At 40.3% G+C, this 19,088-nt stretch overlaps 1 protein-coding gene across 2 annotated transcripts in view; it reads left to right on the top strand.

Moving 5' to 3' along the window:
- DEUP1 (deuterosome assembly protein 1) overlaps positions 1–8,359 on the top strand; it is an 87,370-nt gene extending 79,011 nt beyond the window's left edge. For both annotated transcript variants that reach the window (XM_070490461.1, XM_014835425.3), the window contains one exon: positions 7,380–8,359. In XM_070490461.1, coding sequence (XP_070346562.1) covers positions 7,380–7,556 — 177 coding nt within the window. In that variant the 3' untranslated portion in view covers positions 7,557–8,359. The remainder of the gene's footprint in view (positions 1–7,379) is intronic.
- The last annotated feature ends 10,729 nt before the right edge of the window (positions 8,360–19,088 follow it).

Raw genomic sequence — 19,088 nt, 5'->3', positions numbered from 1 at the left:
GTATCAACAAAACTTCAAGCTTTAAGGACTCCAAAGTAAGCACATACTCCAGTCAAGCAAGAGAAAAAAGTGATTAAATGCTCCATTGTTCTCATATCAGACGATTTTATTATTTGGGGATCATTCATCTTTGCTCAAACATCACCTCCTCAGAGACGCCTGAGCAGCCACCCTGCCGTGGCACCACCCTCTTTGTGCCCTATCCCCTTGTCCTCTTTCTAGTTTTTTCATAGCACTTCCCCAAAAGACATTTATTTGTCTGCTTGTTTGTTTGCTCCCTCCTCTAGAATTGAAGCTCCATGAAAGTAAGGATTTTTTCTATTTTTGTTTACTGTTGTAACCCCAACACCTAAAATAGTGCCTGACACTAGTAGGCACGTAAAAGGCATGCAGGAATATCTGTCATGTTAAACTGGTGAACACTGGGCTCCCTTCCACCTCTAAAATTCAACATTACTCCCTTGATGAGTTCCAAGCCCCAGCATCACCAGGAAAGAAAATTCTCAACTGTTGTAGGTCTGGGCATGGGGAACTTAATCTGTGATGGAGGCACTAAAGTTCCCTGAAAGATGGCCCAACCCACTCTTCTGGGTCCACTGGTTTCCATCCACTACTGCATTTTGACTTCTACATCAATGCTGTTCCTACCAAGACAACCACTGACCTCCTGGTTGTTAGTGCAATACACACCCTTAAGAGCTCTTCTTTAGTCCTCTTTTTTTTTTGAGGAAGATTAGCCCTGAGCTAACTGCTGCCAATCCTCCTCTTTTTGCTGAGGAAGACTGGCCCTGAGCTAACATCCATGCCCGTCTTTCCCTACTTTATATGTGGGATGCCTACTACAGCATGGAGTGCCAAGCGGTGCCATGTCCACACCCAGGATCCAAACCGGCGAACCCTGGGCCACTGAGAAGCGGAACATGCAAACTTAACCTCTGCACCACCTGGCTGGCCCCATAGTCCTTTTTTCTTGAAACGCTTATGGTCTCTGGCTTCTATGCCACTATTCTCCACTGGTTCCCCTGCTTCCTTTCTGTTTACTCTTTCCCAGTCTGCTTCCAAAGTTCCCTCCTATACCTGTTCCTTAAACATTAGTGTTCATCATTCATTCATTCATTCATAAAATAAACACGTATTAAGCACCAACTATATGGCAGGTTCTGTTCAAACACATCTTCGATGACACAGACAGGTCTACTGTCTGGTAAAAAAAAGAGGGGAACTCCATCAACAGATGAATGGATAAATAAATGGTGGTATATACACACAATGAAATACTATTCAGCCATAAAAAGGAGTGAAGTACTGATACACGCTATACTGTGGATGAACCCTGAAAACATTATGCAAAGTGAAAGAGGCCAGACACAAAAGATCATATATTGTATCATTCCGTTTATATGAAATGCCAAGAATAGGTAATCCACGGAAGCAGAATGCAGCTTGGTGGTTACCAGGGGCAGGGGAGAGGGGGAAATGGGGAGCAACGGCTTAATGAGTACAGACTTTCCTTTTGGGATGATGAAAATATTTGGAACTAGATAGAGGTGGTAGTTGTGCAACATTGTGAATGTACTAAATGCCACTGAATTGTTTATTTTAAAATGGGTAATTTTATTTTATGTGCACTTTACTGCAAGAAAAGAGGGATCAATGAATGACTGGAAACAAATGAGCAAATAAGAAAATAGTGATAAATGCTGTGATGGAAAGAAAAGCTGGTGATGTGATCAGGAGTGATGCAACTGTGGGGATTACTGTAGGTGGAGTGGCCCCCACTGAGGAGGGGACATTTGAGATGTAAATAAAAAAAAAAAGACCCAGCCTTGCAAAGACCTGGAGGAAGAGTGCTTCAAGAATAGGGAACTACTACTGCAAATCTGTAAGGCAGGAGCAAGTTTGGTAAATTCGAGAACCAGAAAGGGGTTGAGGGGTCTGGAGCTTGGAAGGGAAGAAAGACAATGGAATGAAATGGAGACAGAGAAGTAGGCAGAGGAAGTCAAGATATGCAGAGACTGTAGGCCATGGAAAGCAATTTGGAATTTGATTTGTTTCCTGTTGGAAAGCTGCAAGTGGGGGAGTACATGATCTGTTTAAAATTTTTGAAAAGATCCGTTTGACTTGCAAATAAAGCATCCATTATAGGGGGGCAAAGGTAGAAGTGGGGAGAACAATTGTCAGGCTATTTTGGTGGTTCAGGCAAGAGATGATGATATTGGCTTCACAGCAGTGGAGGTAGAGCAACATGTTGGATCCAGGAAATGTTTTGGAGGCAGACCAGTCTTGACAATGGATTGGCTATGGGGAGTGAGGGAAAAGAGGACTCAAAGATGACTCCTAGGATCTCAGTCTGAGCATTGGGTGGATGCTAGGACCACTTTCTGACCTGAAAGACTAGGGGAAGGAGCAGGGTTAGAGGAGAAAATCATGATTTCTAGATTGGACATTTAAATTTAAAATGTTTTTAGACATGCAAATGGAGACATCAAATAAGCAATAGAATGTGTGAATCTGGTATTCAAGGAAGAGATCAGAGCTGGAAATAAAATATAGGCGTAATCAGCATATGGCTGATATTTAAATCTGTGGGACTGGATGAGAATGCTTAAGACTATAAATGAAGAAACTGTCCCAAGACAAAGCCTTGACCATAGCATTTAGTGGTCCAGTGGGAATCTTCAAGGAGAGGAGGAAAGTTTGATGGTGAAGGAGGTGGGACCTAGGGAGGGACGAGGTTCATTTGCAGAAGCAAAGTCATGTGAAGGTAAGAAGGAGTAGAACCACAGCACGCGTAGAAGAGTCTTTGAAACAGAGTGTGGCCCAATATAAGGCTCCAGGTGCACATGGGTGTGGAGACATGAGGGCGCTTCCACTTGCAAAAGAGGTGAGGCCACGAGGTAATGACTAAGAAAGTGAACATTCTAGAGAAGTGCAGTAGAATGGCCAGGCAGTGTTAACTGGCCATTTGACATTTGTGATTGTAAGTTTAAAGTGAAACCAGTCCCTGCAGTAATGTAAATCCCAGCATTCAGCTGCTCAGGTGCAGACGTGGCTCAGACAGTTTAATTAGGCCTGGGTTTTACCAAGTACCTGGGATGGGGACAGGATACAGGGAGGGGCAACTTGCTGACTGGTTATAATGATGGATATGGAATATAAGCAGAGTTAGAAGGGAACGCATGACAGGAGAAAGTGGGAGTACTAGGCTAAGTAAGCCAGAAGAATGATAGGTGAGTGCTTAAAAGCTTGAATAGTAAATAATGCGGTTATCATTGATGATGGTGTCAAGAACATGACCATGGGAGTGGGTGCCTGAAATGAAGTGTTCCCCAGGATTCATTTTTGAAATTCTTCTTCTTTTATTTGCATATCTTGGATGACATGCAAATAGACTCAGTTGGATGAGTCCAACTGAAATTGGATGAGTTGGCTTTAATTATTATCTATAACTTGCAAATATATATCTCTGATCCAGACCTGTCTTCTGAGATCTGGACTGATATATTATATCCCAGTGTCTGCTTGACAATCGGTCTGAGTCCTAAGTCACCTCTAACTCAGCATTATTCAAAATCGAATGCATTTCCTTCATTCATATATTAAATTCAAAAATTTTGAAAATATACTCTGTGCCCGAATCTGTGCTAGAATCTGGGGAAAATAGATAAAACCTTACCCTTAATGGGCTTCTTCTACTGTTTTTCCTTTCTCAATTTATGGCATTGATGTCCCCCAGTCATTCAAGCCAGAGTCTAGGAAGTCATCTGTCTGAGGTCAGGTTTCCTAGAACCTGAGATGGAGATTCTTATGACAGTGACTTATTGAGGAGGTATTCTCAGCAGAAAGAGAGTGAGGGACACAGGCAAGGCGAGGGGAGGAAGGCTAAACAAGGATGAGGTCTCAGCTACAGATCAGTTTAGCCTGGTCTCCCCAGGAGCTTGAAGCATCAATTGTACAACACAGTTGGTTCCCCTGGAGACAAGCTCTCTGGCATTTTGTGATCCCATGCCAATCAGTCGTTGCCTCTGAGAGGAAAGGGAACGGGCTGAGGGGAGATTGCAACTTCCCAGAGGCGGCGGAAGGCTCTAGTTCAGCTGAGGGCAGGTCTCCAGAGAAGTGGCCAGCTGTGAGCTGTTAGCAGCCAACACCCACAGCAGCTGGAGGATAGAGGCACCAGCCTGGAGAAGGGGATGTGGGTAGGGCACCAACAGCATCCACTATAGTCCACCTCTTGAACCACTCAGATCCATGTTCTTCTCACATTGTTCATTCCATTCAGGTATAGCTTCTCCAAGATTCTGGCTGGTCGTAATTTCTGGGAAAACTTATAAGAGGAGGGTTAGTGGGACAAACTACAGCCCTTGATGCTGTAATTGGTCTCAAGGACTTAACTGATATTCATCATCTCCTTACCCATTCTAGATTCCCCTCCCATTGGCTGGCACTTCTGTTGAACAAAGCTGTTTGCCTTTGTGGGGTGAGCCCCTGGTTCCCATACCCTTATCAGGATGTGGTTTGCCATTTACAGTTAAAACTAGGCATGAGACTACCACAAGACTACCTCAGTGAGTCACCTGACTGCCAAACATTTCCTCGCTGCCTCCATTAAGTAGTAGTAGTCTTACCTCTTCATGATACTTAGGGTCAGTTACCTCTGCCAGTGTAGTACCTCTTTTCTGTGCCTCTGACCTGTTGGCACAAGGAGCCTAATGTGACTAGGTGCCAGCCAAAGCTTTGAGTTTAGAGAGACTCTTACAAGTCTCTTGGTGGAGATGTTCCCCCTTTGAGACCCAGGACCTGTAGAGCAACAGAGCCTGAAGGTACTGAGACAGAAGGTACAAATTCTCCAAGTGATTCAACAGAAGTGATAGAGAGTGGAACCATTCCTACATCCTCCCTTTTGTTCATAGATCTGTGTATTCTACCTGTTGGAAACACAGTGGCATATAACAGCCATTGGTTTAAAGTCTATACCATATCCTGAAGAATGGCACCCTGTCTTCATAGGATATGATCTTCAAGCTGATGCTTCAGCTGTGCCTTCAAGAAGCCTATTAGCCTAGCATCCTGTGGGTGGTGCTGTTTGTGGTGGGACCAATGGATACCATGGTCATGCCACCATTGCCATACTCCTCTGCTGTAAATTAGGTTCCTTTACTATTAATCAAGATCCCATGTCAGTAAATTAGTCACTCTGTGAGCCCTCAGATAGTGGTGCTGGCCAGGGCTCTGCAGGCAGGAAAGGCAGACCCATGGAGTACATGTCAATTCTGGTAAGGATAAAACATTGCCCTTTCCAAGGTGTAAGGGACCTGCTGTGATCTGATTGCTACCAAGAGGCTGGTTGGTCTCCTTGAGGGCTGATGCCATCTCAGGAACTCAGCTTTGGTCTCTGTTGCACGTAGATCAGACATTCCACATCAACAGTAGCTGGATTAACCTTGGTGAAAGGGAGACCATGCTCTTGGACCCATGCATATTTCTACTGGAGTGGCCAAGGACAGAGACTAGATCAAGTCATCCTGTTCACTTCTCAGATGCTCTGTCTCAACCAGGGCTCAGTGACATGACAGCAGTTGTTTCACAAGTACTATACAGTTTTCTGCTATGGATGGCATGGCCTTGCTCCAGAATCGTAAGGGTTTGCAGCACAACTTTCCCATTGAAACTTGCAGAGGCTCCACAAGGCATTTTTCTTTACCAGAGATTCTTCTAGTATGGGATCTGCTAAGTCATTTGACCCAAGTAGCAGGACTGCTTATACCCCATTCCCAACCTACTGCAGAGCTCTTTCTTGTTCTGGGCCCTGATCAAAAAAAACAGCTTTCTGTGTCACCCAATAAGTGAGTCAGATTATTCCACCCAAGAGTGGAATATTCTGCCTCCAAAACCTGAAGAGATCTACCAAGCTTTGTGCTTCTTTTGTAGTGATTAGAAATACAAGGCATTAATGTGTGCTTATGAGGAGATGTTCCGACATGCTCCATATCACTGGACACCTAAAAACAATGTGTCAAGCCCCTGAATCTTTTATGGGCTTATCTTTCACTGGAGTACACGTGTCTTTCCAAGCCTTCAACATGCTTGCCACTTCTTGCTCATCAGGTCTTATTAGCATGATATTAACGTTAATATATGATGTCCTATAGACTATAGCCCTTGGAAGGCCAGATGATCTAGGCATTGTGATGGCATCATTAACATGAAACATAACATTGGGATAAGAATGTGGATGGATACTGTTGTCCATTCCATGTGAATGCTAAGTGCTTCTGATCCTCCTCCTTATTGGGTATTAAAAAGAATGCATTTTCCGGATCAACAGCAGCATACCATGTACCAAGGCTGTGATATTCTGCATAGTAAATATACTCTATCTGACATAGCAGCTAAGTGTGGGACTACCGCTAGGATAAGTTTGCAGTAATCCACTGTCATCTACCAAGGTCTATATATTTTTGGCAGGGGCCAGACTTGGGAACTAAATCCCCCTATAATGAAATTCACTGCACACAGATTGTTGCCTCCTCAAACACTTTATAAAGTCCCCTTCTTCCTAATCCAACAAAAGTTGAGGAAGAGTCTAGGGACCACAGAGCTGGAAAATTAAGGTACACATTTCCTCAACTTATGTTTTTAAATTAACCCAAAAATTATTTTGAATGAAGCTCCATAAAATAATCTAATATTACCCTTTATTCATCAGCCACAGATTTTGGTTGTGTGTGTGTGTACGCATGCACACATGTAAATAAGCATTAAACACGTCACAAACAGTTCAACAGCATTTCCACATGACCATGAAGGGTGGAACTGGGCAGTCATCTCTAACGCTTTCTCAACCGTAATTGGACAAACAAGACACATCCAGCATCGTGGCCCTCCCCACTGAGAAGCCGCTTTTCCCCTGAGATGTAGCGGGCAGCCAGCCTTCCCCAGCTGGTTGGCTTCAAGCAGCAATTAGCCCCCATATTAAGCCAATCTTAATTTTTTTTTTCCTACATAAGCTTTCTTTACTCAATCCTCCTATAATCTTTAACTTTTGGGAGTTACCTATTTTAAGATGAAAATCATTGGCTTTGCAAATTCCTGGAGTATGTTTGAGCAGGTGCCATGGTAATTACATTGTCCCTGCATTTGCAGTTGAACATGATAATATTCACTTCTAGAGCTTTGCAATGTACTGGAGCCGTGGTGTTTTAGTTCCTTGAGGATTTCATTAGCAGTGACTGCATTACTTTGGTAAAGGGAGTTGAGCTTACGATGTATTATTTCATTAAGAGCGCAGTGTTTGACAATGTCAGGGATGCAGCATGTCTGGAAATAGAAAGATTCAAAAGGCTTTGTGTTCCTCATCTAACGTTTCCTTCTTTCTTTAGTCTCCCCCAGACATGTCTTTCCCAGCTTCTCTGGCTGCACAGCAATTCCTTCTGGAGGAAGAAATGCGAGCAAAAGAACTTGAAAAACTTCTAAATACGCATATTGATGAACTGCAAAAACATACAGAATTTACTCTTAATAAATACACCAAGCTAAAACAAAATAGACACATATGAGCTTTTAAACTTTTTTGTTTGCTTCCCCTACCCCAAGCAAAAAAGCTCTGGCAAAATATTTACAAAGCTGATTAATGAAACTGAGAAATTTTGTTGTTTTCTTGAGTAAATCATTTTGTAAGGCAGCTAGAAAATAGTATTTTCTTCGATAAAACTGTTTGTACTTCTGCATTCACGTAATGAATTGTTCATCTGTAGAGTTACTATAAAATAAAACAACTCCAGAAGAGATTTTTTTTTTCAGTCTAAGGACTATTTTGGAAGTAAATATGCAGTTGTTTTCCCACCTAAATCGTGTATACTGAAAACCCGTTTCCTCTGTAACAACGCAGAAGGAGGGAAAGAAAAGCACTGTATTCCAAACCTAGATGAATCCAGCGCAGCCCAGTTGTGCTAGGTTTGAAAACTCAAGGATTTTTATAAATGAAAACATTAAGTATTTTTGAGCTACGTAAACATCCTAAAATTTCTTTTAGGAAAAAAAAAAGATATAGTCTACTGTTTCTGCATTTCCCTTTGTGATGTTTCTCTGTTTCAACACAATAAAGGACATGGAATGTGCTGTGTACACACTCAAAATATATGTGCCAAAGATTAATGCTTTCCTGTTAGTGCTAATTACTTCATGGACGTGAACAAGATAAAGAAAATATAAAGCATTACTGTTGTTACGTTCTCGTTTGTAATCACTTCTATTTTTAATATGTTAAAGGGATACAAAATTCTATGGACTTAAAACATAAATGCCAAATCTGTATAGAACAGTAATAGCATGGTAGTGAACAATAAAATTCAAGTTACAAATATGCAAACATGATAATCCATTATTGTTTCTTTCAAAATGATATTTATATAAAGATTATGAAAAAATCCCTATGTAGTTACTCAAGGTAAGTCCTACAACTTTTATATTTTTCTTTTTCTCTTGGAAGAAACTAAATCTCAACATACCACAGGTAAGTCAAGATGTGTTTAGATAACCAGTGTCATTGTCATGTGAAAAATGCAGAGCACTGACAAGACCACGTGGATTTGTATAGCTCTTGGTCTTTGCAAAAAGCCTTCGCATAGCATTATTCATTTCAGCCCCAAACAAGCCTGTGAAGTCAGCAAGGTTCGCGTCCTTGTTCCTGAAAATCAAGCTGTTAAGGAACTCACTCAGAATCACCGTGAGCAAGAGTCAGGAACACCTGGCTTCTGATTCCTGGCTCCGACTCTTACTACTTGCCGGTATCGCCTCTTACGAGCAAGCAGAGGTGAACAATGCTGTGTCTGCAGAAGCCATGTCATCACAAAACATCAGAGGGTACAAAGCCTTTACTGTACCCCAGAAAGCCTCACAGGAGGAAAATAATAAAAGTTACATTTCTAGCCTAGACACAAAGAAAATACTTTTCAATGTTATCTTTGGAAGATGGGAAGAAAAATTATGTTTAGGAAAAGCGAATTCCATAAAGAAATTCTAAAACCTTTATCCCTAACACAAATGCAAACAATGCAAAAGTTTAAATATGCATATCATTATCATCCCCGAACTCTGAATGCCACTTCCTTCTCTTCAAGGGTAAGACGTGATTGACGGTTGTGTGCTGAAATAAAGATCTAGGCTACAATGTTCTTAGAGCTTAGCAGACTCAAGAAAGCGCGAACTTGGAGAATGTCCAGGACTAACAGTGAATTTGTTCCTCTGGAATTATTATTTCAAGTCCATAAGCAAACTTCTTTTAAATCAGTAGTTCAGCATTCCACTTACTACCAGCTTTCTTAAAATAGAGGTTTTCAGTATTTTTTTGTTTAGCAGCAGCATTCAGTGTTCAAAAGGAGTCACATGCTGAAGCCCAAGAGTATATAATCAAGAGGAAAAGCAGGCAGCTCTGGTTGCACGTTGAAAGGAAGGCAGGAGGGAGGCCTCCCTGCGGTTCGTCCTCACTCTATCACCTCCTACCCTCCACAGGCCAAAGGGACTCCATGGAGCAGTTGCCCCAGAAGTTGTGGGAGGGTCTGAAGGAGAGGCAGATTTGCTATGATTACTTTAGCATGGAATACGTTTTCCTACAGAAACAAGTCATGGATAACGCTTATAACCTCCTCCATACCACAAAAGCCAATTTAGCCCGTGATGTAGCTAACATATGATGGAAGGAGCAAGAGGAGGGATACAGGAGAAAGACCAATTGGCCATCTAACACTGGAAGTCAGCCCCAAGAGGAAGTGTTGTGACTTGAGTTAACTTTTGCCTCCTAATGGCTTAAATATACACTTTTACTTCTCAATTATCCAGGAACAGTTTAACTGGTTTGGGAATTGGGCAAATTTGGGAGAGGGAGGGATGCTGGGAAATCACAGATAACCCTCAAATTTCAGTTAAGACAAAATGACAGATAACTCTTGATTATCTGCTAACAGAGCTGCTCTGGCTAAATGGAGCTTTGAGTCTCCCCAGTGCCATCATCCTGTGACTCAGCCCCACCCAGGCCCTGACTATCTCCTTCCACTCTGGGAGAGCAACCAGAGGTAAGCAACTTCGTCTGCCTAATTAAAGAGGCCTGCCTGGAGGTGAGTTTGTCTAGGTCCCTGCTATACCTCAACCATGGTTAATCTGACCCAAGCAACCTAGAAACGATTGTAGTTTTAAGTGATGTGGGGTTATCCTCTCCTCATCCCATTACCTCAGTGTAAATTTCCTCTTTATATACATGCCTCCTGAATCTCCAACTGGCCTGAAAGCTGCCACAAGAGAGGAGTATTCTTAGGCTCCTTTGCCCCCGTGTGTACCTAGCACAGGTCCTGGTCATGGGAGGTATTTGATAAGTAGTGATTGATGGGTGGATTAAATCCTGACATGGGGGCTACCTTTAGCAAAGGCAAGGAGGAGAGGAAGTTTGGAGCAGTTTAGGGTACAATGACAAAATACTAGGCGTACCAAATGATTAGCTGCAGAAAAGTGCACAAACTGAATTTTTCTGAATGCTAGTGGGTGTGGAGGGAGATTTTCACTCATATTTGACCTCACATAGGACTATCTGAGCATCTACCCACTCCTTTTACATGTTTCAACTAACGTCTAATAGGAATCTAATATGGAACATTCGCCATGGTGCTTAATGGTCAGAGCAAATGAAACCATAAAAATCCCAGGACGTGAGCAACGCAGGAGGAAGTGTGAGGGGGATTTGGACCCAAGGACTTACACAAGCAACTGAAACTCTGCACAACCCTTCCACCTCTATAACCTAGAGCATCACCAGGAGCTACACCCTAAAGGATGAAAGATTCTAAACTGATGTAAGGCTCTTTCCTCCTATAATGAGGTTGCACCAGATGGCCCAAGGATGATAATAAATGGAGCTACTCAGCCCTGGCTGAGGGAAGATCCTGGGGAAAAGTTTTCTTGACCTTTGGGAAACTTCCAGGGCAGAGGTGAGGCAGAAGCATTGGCAAAAGTCACAGAAGTCAGCCAGGCCGTGTTCAGAAGCTGCCACTCATCACCATCCTCCAACATGGGTCAAGAGGGGTCACAATTTTGTAACAAGGATAAACATGAGTCAGAGTCAGGCAGGCAATTACTGTTATGGTGACCAACAATCTCACTGCAGAGCAGAACTGCCAGGTGATCTAGAACAGCAAGGTTTCCAACAGGGAAGCCCTCAGCAAGGCCAAGCGTAGAACGAAGGAGGTGCTCAGTGCTACCCAGCTGGCCCCAGGACCAGGCTAGAAATTCTTAGGTCTCAAGATTCTCCTGTGCATGAAGACAGGTTTGGTCTGTTGGAGGCAAGGGATTCTCCAAGCCTTGGCCCTGGGACCTTAAAGAAGCTTCCTTTTCCTTATCTGTAGAACAGGCATAATAGTACTACCTGTGTCAGAGGATTCTTGTGAGGATTAAAGGAGGTGATGTACAGAAAGCAGTTAGCACATCGGGAACATAGTGAGTACTCAGTAAACGTCGGTTGTTAGCACTTGTTGCCGTCCTTGCCCTCTGAGGCATCAGGTCTGAGCTCACAAGATGAAACACCTCCTCAAAGAATAATACTATCATTTATTGAGGCCCATGTGCCAGCCCCTATGGTATAAATTAAACTCCTTTAATCATTAACAGTTTTATTAAGAATAATTTACATACCATAAAATCCACCCATTTCAAGGGGATAATTCATGATTTTTACTAAATTAACAAAGTTGTGCAAACATTGCCACAAGCCAATTTTAGAATGTTTCCATCACCCCAAAAAGATCCCTTATGTCTATCTCAGTCACTCCCTCTTCCCACGCCCAACCCCAGGCAGCCGCTGAACTACTTTGTGTCCCTGTGATTTACCTGGACATTTCATATAAATGGATTCATATAATATGTGGCTTTTTGGATCTGGCTCCTTTCATTTAGTATGCTTTTGTGGTTCGTATTGTAGCATATATCTGTATTTTGTTCTTTTTTTATTGCTGAATGGTATTCTGTTGAACAAACCATGTTTTGTTTATCCATTTCATCAGTTGATGGGCATTTCAGTTGTTTCCATTTTGGGGCTATTATGAAGAAAGCTGTTAGGAAAATTTACACACAAGTCTCTGTGTGGACACATTTTCATTTCTATTTGAGTAGATTCCTAGGAGCAGAATTTCTGAGTCACATGGCAAATTTATGTTTAACTTTTAAATGAAACTGTTAAACTGTTTTCCTAAGTAGCTGCACCATTTCACATCCCACCAGAAATGTATAAGGGTTCCGATTTCTCCATATCCGCTTCCATACTTATTACTATCTACCTTTGGATTATAGTTATTTCAATTTCAGTGTGTGTGAAGTGGTATTTCATTCTGGTTTTAATTTACATTTTCCTAATGACTAATGATGTTGAGCATCTTTTTGTGTGTTTATTGACCATTCATACATCTTTTTTGGTGAAATGTCTATTCAAATCTTTTGCCCATTTTATAATTATTTCTCTTCTTATTGAGTTATAAGAACTCTTTATATATTTTGGGCATAAGTCCTTTTTTATACATATGATTTGCATTTTTTTCTCCCTGATTATAGCTTTTCATTTTCTGAATGGTGTCTTTTGAAGCACATGTTTTTCATTTTGATACAATACAATTCATCCATTTTTTTCTTTCATGGATCATGCTTTTGGCACCACATCTAAGAAGTATTTGCCCAGCTCAAGGTCACAAATATTTTCTCCTATATTTTCTTCTAAAAGCTTTACAGTTTCATGTTTTACATCAGTTTATGATTCATTTTGAGTTCATGTTTTTGTATAAGAGTGTAAGTGTCTAGATTTATCTTTTTACATGTGGATATCCCATTGTACCAAAACCATTCGTTGAAAACACTATTCTTTTCCCCATTGAATTGTCCTGACACTTTTGCTGAAAATCAATTGACCATAAATATAAGGGTTTATTTCTGCACTCTTAATTCTGTTCCACTGATCTAGAAGTCTACCCTTATGCCAGTACCACAGTCTTAATTATTGTAGCTTTGTAGTGAGTTCTGATATTGGGAAGTATAAAACCTCCAACTTACAAGGTTGTTTTGGCTATTTGGGGCCCTTTGTATTTCCACGTAAGTTGTAGGATTAGCTTGTCAGCTGCAATTTTTGCAAAAAAAACGCCTGCTGGGACTTTGATAGGGATTAAAATGGCAATTTTCTCCAAATTGACTTATATTGAATCTCAATTTGGGGGGAATTACCATCTTAATAATACTGAGACTTCCAATCAATCCGTGAACATGAATTCTCTCTCCCTTTATTCAGATCTTCTTTAATTTCTCTTAGAAATGCTGTACAGTTTTCAACATGTAAGTCTTGCAGTTCTTTTGTTAAATTTATTTCTAATATTTTATTCTATTTGATGCTATTGTGAAGGAAATTGTTTTCTTGATTTCATTATTGTATTATTTCTTGCTAATATATAGAAATGCAATCAATTTTCGTATATTGGTCTTGTATTCTGTGACCTTGCTGAGCTCATTTGTTCTAGTAGTGTGTGTTCCTTAAAGTTTTCTACATACAGGATCATGTTGTCTTTAAATAAAGACAGATTTTATTCTTCCTTTCCATTCTGGGTGCATTCTATTTCTTTTTCCTACCTAATTGCACTAGCTAGAAACTCCAAGGCCACGTTAAATTAAAGCAGCGCGAGCAACCGTGTTCTCTTTGCTCCTGAACTGAGGGGAAAGCTTTCGATCTTTCACCGTGAAGTGTGATCTTAGCTGTAGGTTTTCTGTAGATGCTTTTTATCGGTTTGAGAAGTTCCCATCTATTCCTGGTTTGTTGAGAGCTTTTATGATTGGGTGTTAGATTTTGTCAAATGTTTTCCTCCATCTATTGAGAAGATCATGCGGTTTTTCTCCTTTATTAATACAGTATATTACATTATCTTTTAGGATAAACCAATCTTGCACCCTTGGGATAAATCCTACTTGATCATAATGTATAATCCTGGATTCAGTTTGCTAATATTTTGTTGAGGAATTTTGTGTCTGTATTCATGAGGGAGAGCAGTTTGCAGTTTTCTTGTCACGTCTCTCTGGCTTTGGTATCATAGAATGAATTGGGAAGTTCCCCCTATTCTATTTTCTAGAAGAGTTTATAAAGCACTAGCATTTCTTCAAATGTCTGGTGGAATTCATCAGTGAAGCTATCTGGGTCTGGGCTTTTCTATAAAGAAAATTTTAATTATTAATTCAATGTCTTCCGTTGTTACAGGTCTATTCAGATTTTCTATTTCTTCTTGAATCAGTTTCAGTGATTTGTGACTTTTTTTAAATTGAGCTAACATCAGTTTATAGCACTACAGAAGTTTCATGTGCACAGCATTAAAATTCAGTTTCTGCATACACTACAGTGTGCTCACCAGCAAAATCTAGTCTCTATCTGTGACTGTATAATGGACCCCCTTTCCCCATTTTGCTCTCCTCCAGTCCCCCTTCCTTTCTGGTAACCACCTATCTGTTCTCTGTATCTATGTGTTTGTTTTGTTTCGTTTAAAATTCAATTTAATCTTTATAATAATCCCTTCAAAGTAAGAATTAAACCCATTTTATTTCAAGACTTAAAAGATTGTGTGATTTCTCTCAAGGTCAGATATCTAAAAATGGCCAGTCTGTGGGGCTCCAAAGTCCATGCAGCTTCCACCAGGTCACATTGTCTCTAAAAAGACAGGCCTTTTTAAAGTAACCCCCCCACCCCCACCCCAGGGCCACCACTAAAAGCAACCCTTTTTTGTGGATGCCCTATTCAATTGAAGCTTTGTTTTTCCTCAAAGATTTGTGCCTCCCTGGAATCCGAGTTGCTGGGAGCAGAGATGACCCCCACAGACCAGGGTTCTCTCATCTTTAAGGCACCATTGAGAATTGCTGTCTTAGGAGTCCCAGCATGATGCTCACAGGTAAAGCCTGTGGGGAAGGCACCCAACAATAGAGGCTGCACTTAACAATTTAGACTGACACACTTCCCTCCCTTGCCTGCCAAAGAGGGGAAAAACAAAATGCCCAAGGATATAAGTGGTTAGAATGAACCACACTTGTTTTGCTATAAAGAGTTGACAACTGATAATCAAGACCTCTGCTAGACAAGCAGAGCCTGATGTGTGACGTCCTAAATGTTGTGTACTCACATGGAAATGATATGGTTGCTCCCCGAACAGGAAGAACCTATCAGAGATAAAATTCATTTGTCTCTGTGAGCTTCACACAAAATAAAGAATTAAGCTTTTCACTTATCAATGTCTTTTATCAGGTATGGCGAATTGCCTAAAAGATTATTATTAAGATGAAGCCAAAGGGCCCATACTAAGTAGACATTGTGTTGTACTTGAGTTGTACACAAAGGATCTCTCTTCATCACAAAATTTTATACATTAAAATGATAAAATAGAAAAGAATCAAGCTAACATTCTTCCCATTTGGTATGATTTCTTTTGTTTTTTGTTTGTTTCTGAAAACAAGGACATTGCAGCTTTGAAATTCCTCATTTTCGTCAGCTTGAGGAAATCTTCCAAAAGTCAGTACTGTTTGAGCTCAAACCATTTCCAATCCCAAACATATCTTTCGGCTCAGATAAATTATTTGATGAGTCATTCCCTAATGATTTTGATGGATAAAAGTATGAGTAACCAAACAGCTCTTTGGCTTCAAATATAAAGTTTCTACGTACAACGTTTAGTTTATAATCGAAGGTTTTTATATTAACAAGAGTTGCACCCAAGAATTTTGGAAGAATAAACAAATATATACATATACGTGTATATACACACACATATGTACATATATATATATACACGCATATGAAGCTATGAAAATAATCATCAATAAAAATAATAATAAAGAGGGAGGGAGAAAACTTTTGGAGGTGATGGATATGTTTATGACATAGATTGTGGTTTCATGGAGGTATACTTATCTCCAAATTCATTAAGTTGTATATATTACATATGTACAGCTTTTTAAATGTCAATCATAGCTCAATATAGTGGACATGAGTCAAGAACAGTATCAGAGCTTGGAAAACAAACACAGATAGTTCAGTCATTATTTTTATTTATTTATTTTTGAGGAAGATTAGCCCTGAGCTAACATCTGCTGCCAATCCTCCTCTTTTTGTTGAGGAAGACTGGCCCTAACATCCGTGCCCACCTTCCTCTCCTTAAATGTGGGACGCCTGCCACAGCATGGCTTGCCAAGCAGTGCCATGTCCGCACCTGGGATCCAAACTGGCAAACCCCGGGCCGCCAAAGCGGAGTGTGCGAACTTAACTGCTGGACCACCAGGCCGGCCTCGGTCATTATTTTTAATATTAAAAATATGAGTACTTTAATATAGTACTTAATGGCCTAACACAATAGCTTCATTTTGGAGAAAATGCATATATTTAATTAAAGACACTATGCTAGATCTATAAGGCCCCCAAAATTTTGGGTCTGTTGTTTAAGCCACCTAGTTTGTATTACTTTGTTACAGGAACCCTAACAAACTAATATACTCATATATCCCAGATTTGGAGCTGAAAAAGCTGACAACCTTGAAATGGCAATGGGCACAAACAAAAAAGCCCCAGCAGAGCCTGCTCTCTCTAGACAAAAGATAAGGAAAGGGGCAGCATAGCAAGGCAAAAAACTTTTAGACAATAACCACTCTAATTCAGCCAAACACCACAGAAAGACCATGGCCCCACTCTCATGCACACCAGCAAAGGTAGATGGAGAGCCTAGATTTCTACCCGCATCCCAAACCTCTTACCAAATTGGTATCAGAGAAGGCTGAGTAGGGTGGAGGAGCTTTCATCCCTGTCTACAGGTGTTGAGGCATCCCCCTCAGCAGTATCAGTGGACACTATGTGGAGAGCCCCCACGAGGCAGTAACAAGGCAAGCCTACCCCTCTACACTATGATGGTGTCAGTGGAAGCCTAGTGGAGAGTCCAGATATTCACTACGGCTCAGTGGTAAGAAGGTTGCCACCCCTCTCACCTCCCACAGTGTCACTGGAGTCCATGAAGGAAGCAGTAATGAGCTACCTTTGCCCCTCCCAGCCAGGGTGGTATCAGTGAAAGACTACTGGGGAGCCAGAACTCCACCTCCACCCAGCAGTAATGAGGAGACCCTCTTTGCAGGTATCAACAGAAGCTGAGTCAAGAACCTAGACTTCCACTACCATCAGTCAGTAATGATGTTCTAACCCATTCCCCTGCTCCCACATTGTCAGAATAGGTGCACTAAAATACAAAATTTAAATGAGATCCAGAGTCTCATAATATAATGCCCAAAATATCCAGGTTTCAATCAATACTCACTTGTCCTACCAAGAACCAGGAAGATCTCAACTTGAATGAGAAAAGACAATCAATAGAGGACCACATCAAGATAACACAGAGGTTAGAATTATCTGACAAAGATTTAAAGTAGCTATCATAAAATGATTCAGCAAGAATTGGAAACATGCCTGAAAAAATGAAAATATAGAAAGTTTCAGCAAAGAAATAGAAGATATAAAGTACAACCAAGTGGAAATCTTAGAACCGAAAATATGGTATCAAATAAAAACTCACTTGATGGGCTCAACAGCAAAATGGAGAAATAATCATTGAACGATAGAAATTACCCAATCTGAACAACAGAGACAAAACTGAATGGAAAAACAACCAAGAGAATCTCAGGAAACTATAACAAAGGACTTAACAAGTGCATCACTGGGGACTTGGAAGGAGAGGAGACAAAGGGCAAGGCTGGAAAAGTACTCAAAGACATAACGCCCGCAAACTTCCCAAGAAGCTGAGCAAATCCCAAACAGGAGAAACCCAGGGAAACCCACATTATCACATATTATAGTCAAACTTCTGAAAACTAAAAACAAAGAAAATACCTTGGAAGTAGCTAGAGAGAAATAACACTTTACCTATACACTAACAATTTTAATTAAAGAGAGAGAACAATTCTAATTAGTGGATTTCTAATTAGAAACCATGGAGACCATAAGTAAATGACACAATATTTTCAAGTGCTGAAAGAAAAGAACCATTAACCCAGAATCTTATACCCAGTGAAAATATCCTTCAGGAATGAGGAAGTCAAGACATTCTCAGATGAAGCAAAACTGAGAATCTGTGCCCATTAGAAGTACCCTAAAAGAATTGCTAAACAAGTTCTCTAAACAAAATAAAGAAATAAAAGAAGGAATCTTGGGATATTGGAGGGAAAAAAACACTAGAAAGAGTGAAAATATGATTAAATACAATAGACTGTCCTTCTACTCTTGAGTTTTCAAAATTATGTTTGATGGTTGAAGAAAAATCACTTTATGATGTGATTCTAAATATATGTAGAAGAAATATTTAAGATATTATGTTATAGCATCTATGTTATAAACCAGGGAGGGTAAAGGGACAGAAAGGAGGTAAGGTTACTATGCATCACTGGAACTGGTACAATGATGACACTAGAAGATTGTGATAAGTTGTACATATATGATGTAACCAAGAACAACCAATGAAAAGCTATACAATAAGATACAGTCAAAAACACTATAGATAAATCAAAATAGAATTCTTTAAAAATGTTCAAGTGACTCAGAGGAAGACAGGAAAAAGTAAACAGAAAAATTAAAAACACTTATTGTTTCCTGTCTTGTTAATTATAGCCATCCTGACTGGAGTGAGGTGATACCTCATTGTAGTTTTGATTTGCATTTCCCTGATAGCTAATGATGTTGAGCACCTTTTCATATGCCTGTTGGCCATCCATATATCTTCTTTAGAGAAATCTCTGTTCAGATCCTTTGCCCATTTTTTAATTGGGTTGTTGGTTTTTTGTTGTTGAGCTGTATGAGTTCTTTGTATATGTTGGATATTAACCTCTTATCTGATAAATGGTTTGCAATTATCTTTTCCCAGTTGTTAGATTGTCTTTTAGTTTTGTTGATGGTTTCCTTTGCTGTGCAGAAGCTTTTTAGTTTGACATAATCCCTTTTGTTCATTTTTTCTTTCATTTCCCTTGCCTGGTCAGACATGGTACTTGAAAATATGCTGCTAAGACTG

The sequence above is a fragment of the Equus asinus genome, chromosome 20 (genome assembly GCF_041296235.1).
Source record: "Equus asinus isolate D_3611 breed Donkey chromosome 20, EquAss-T2T_v2, whole genome shotgun sequence".
NCBI classification, from domain to species: Eukaryota; Metazoa; Chordata; class Mammalia; order Perissodactyla; family Equidae; genus Equus; species Equus asinus.
The sequence above is the reverse complement of the archived record's forward strand: the minus strand, read 5'-3'. Positions and strand labels throughout refer to the sequence as shown.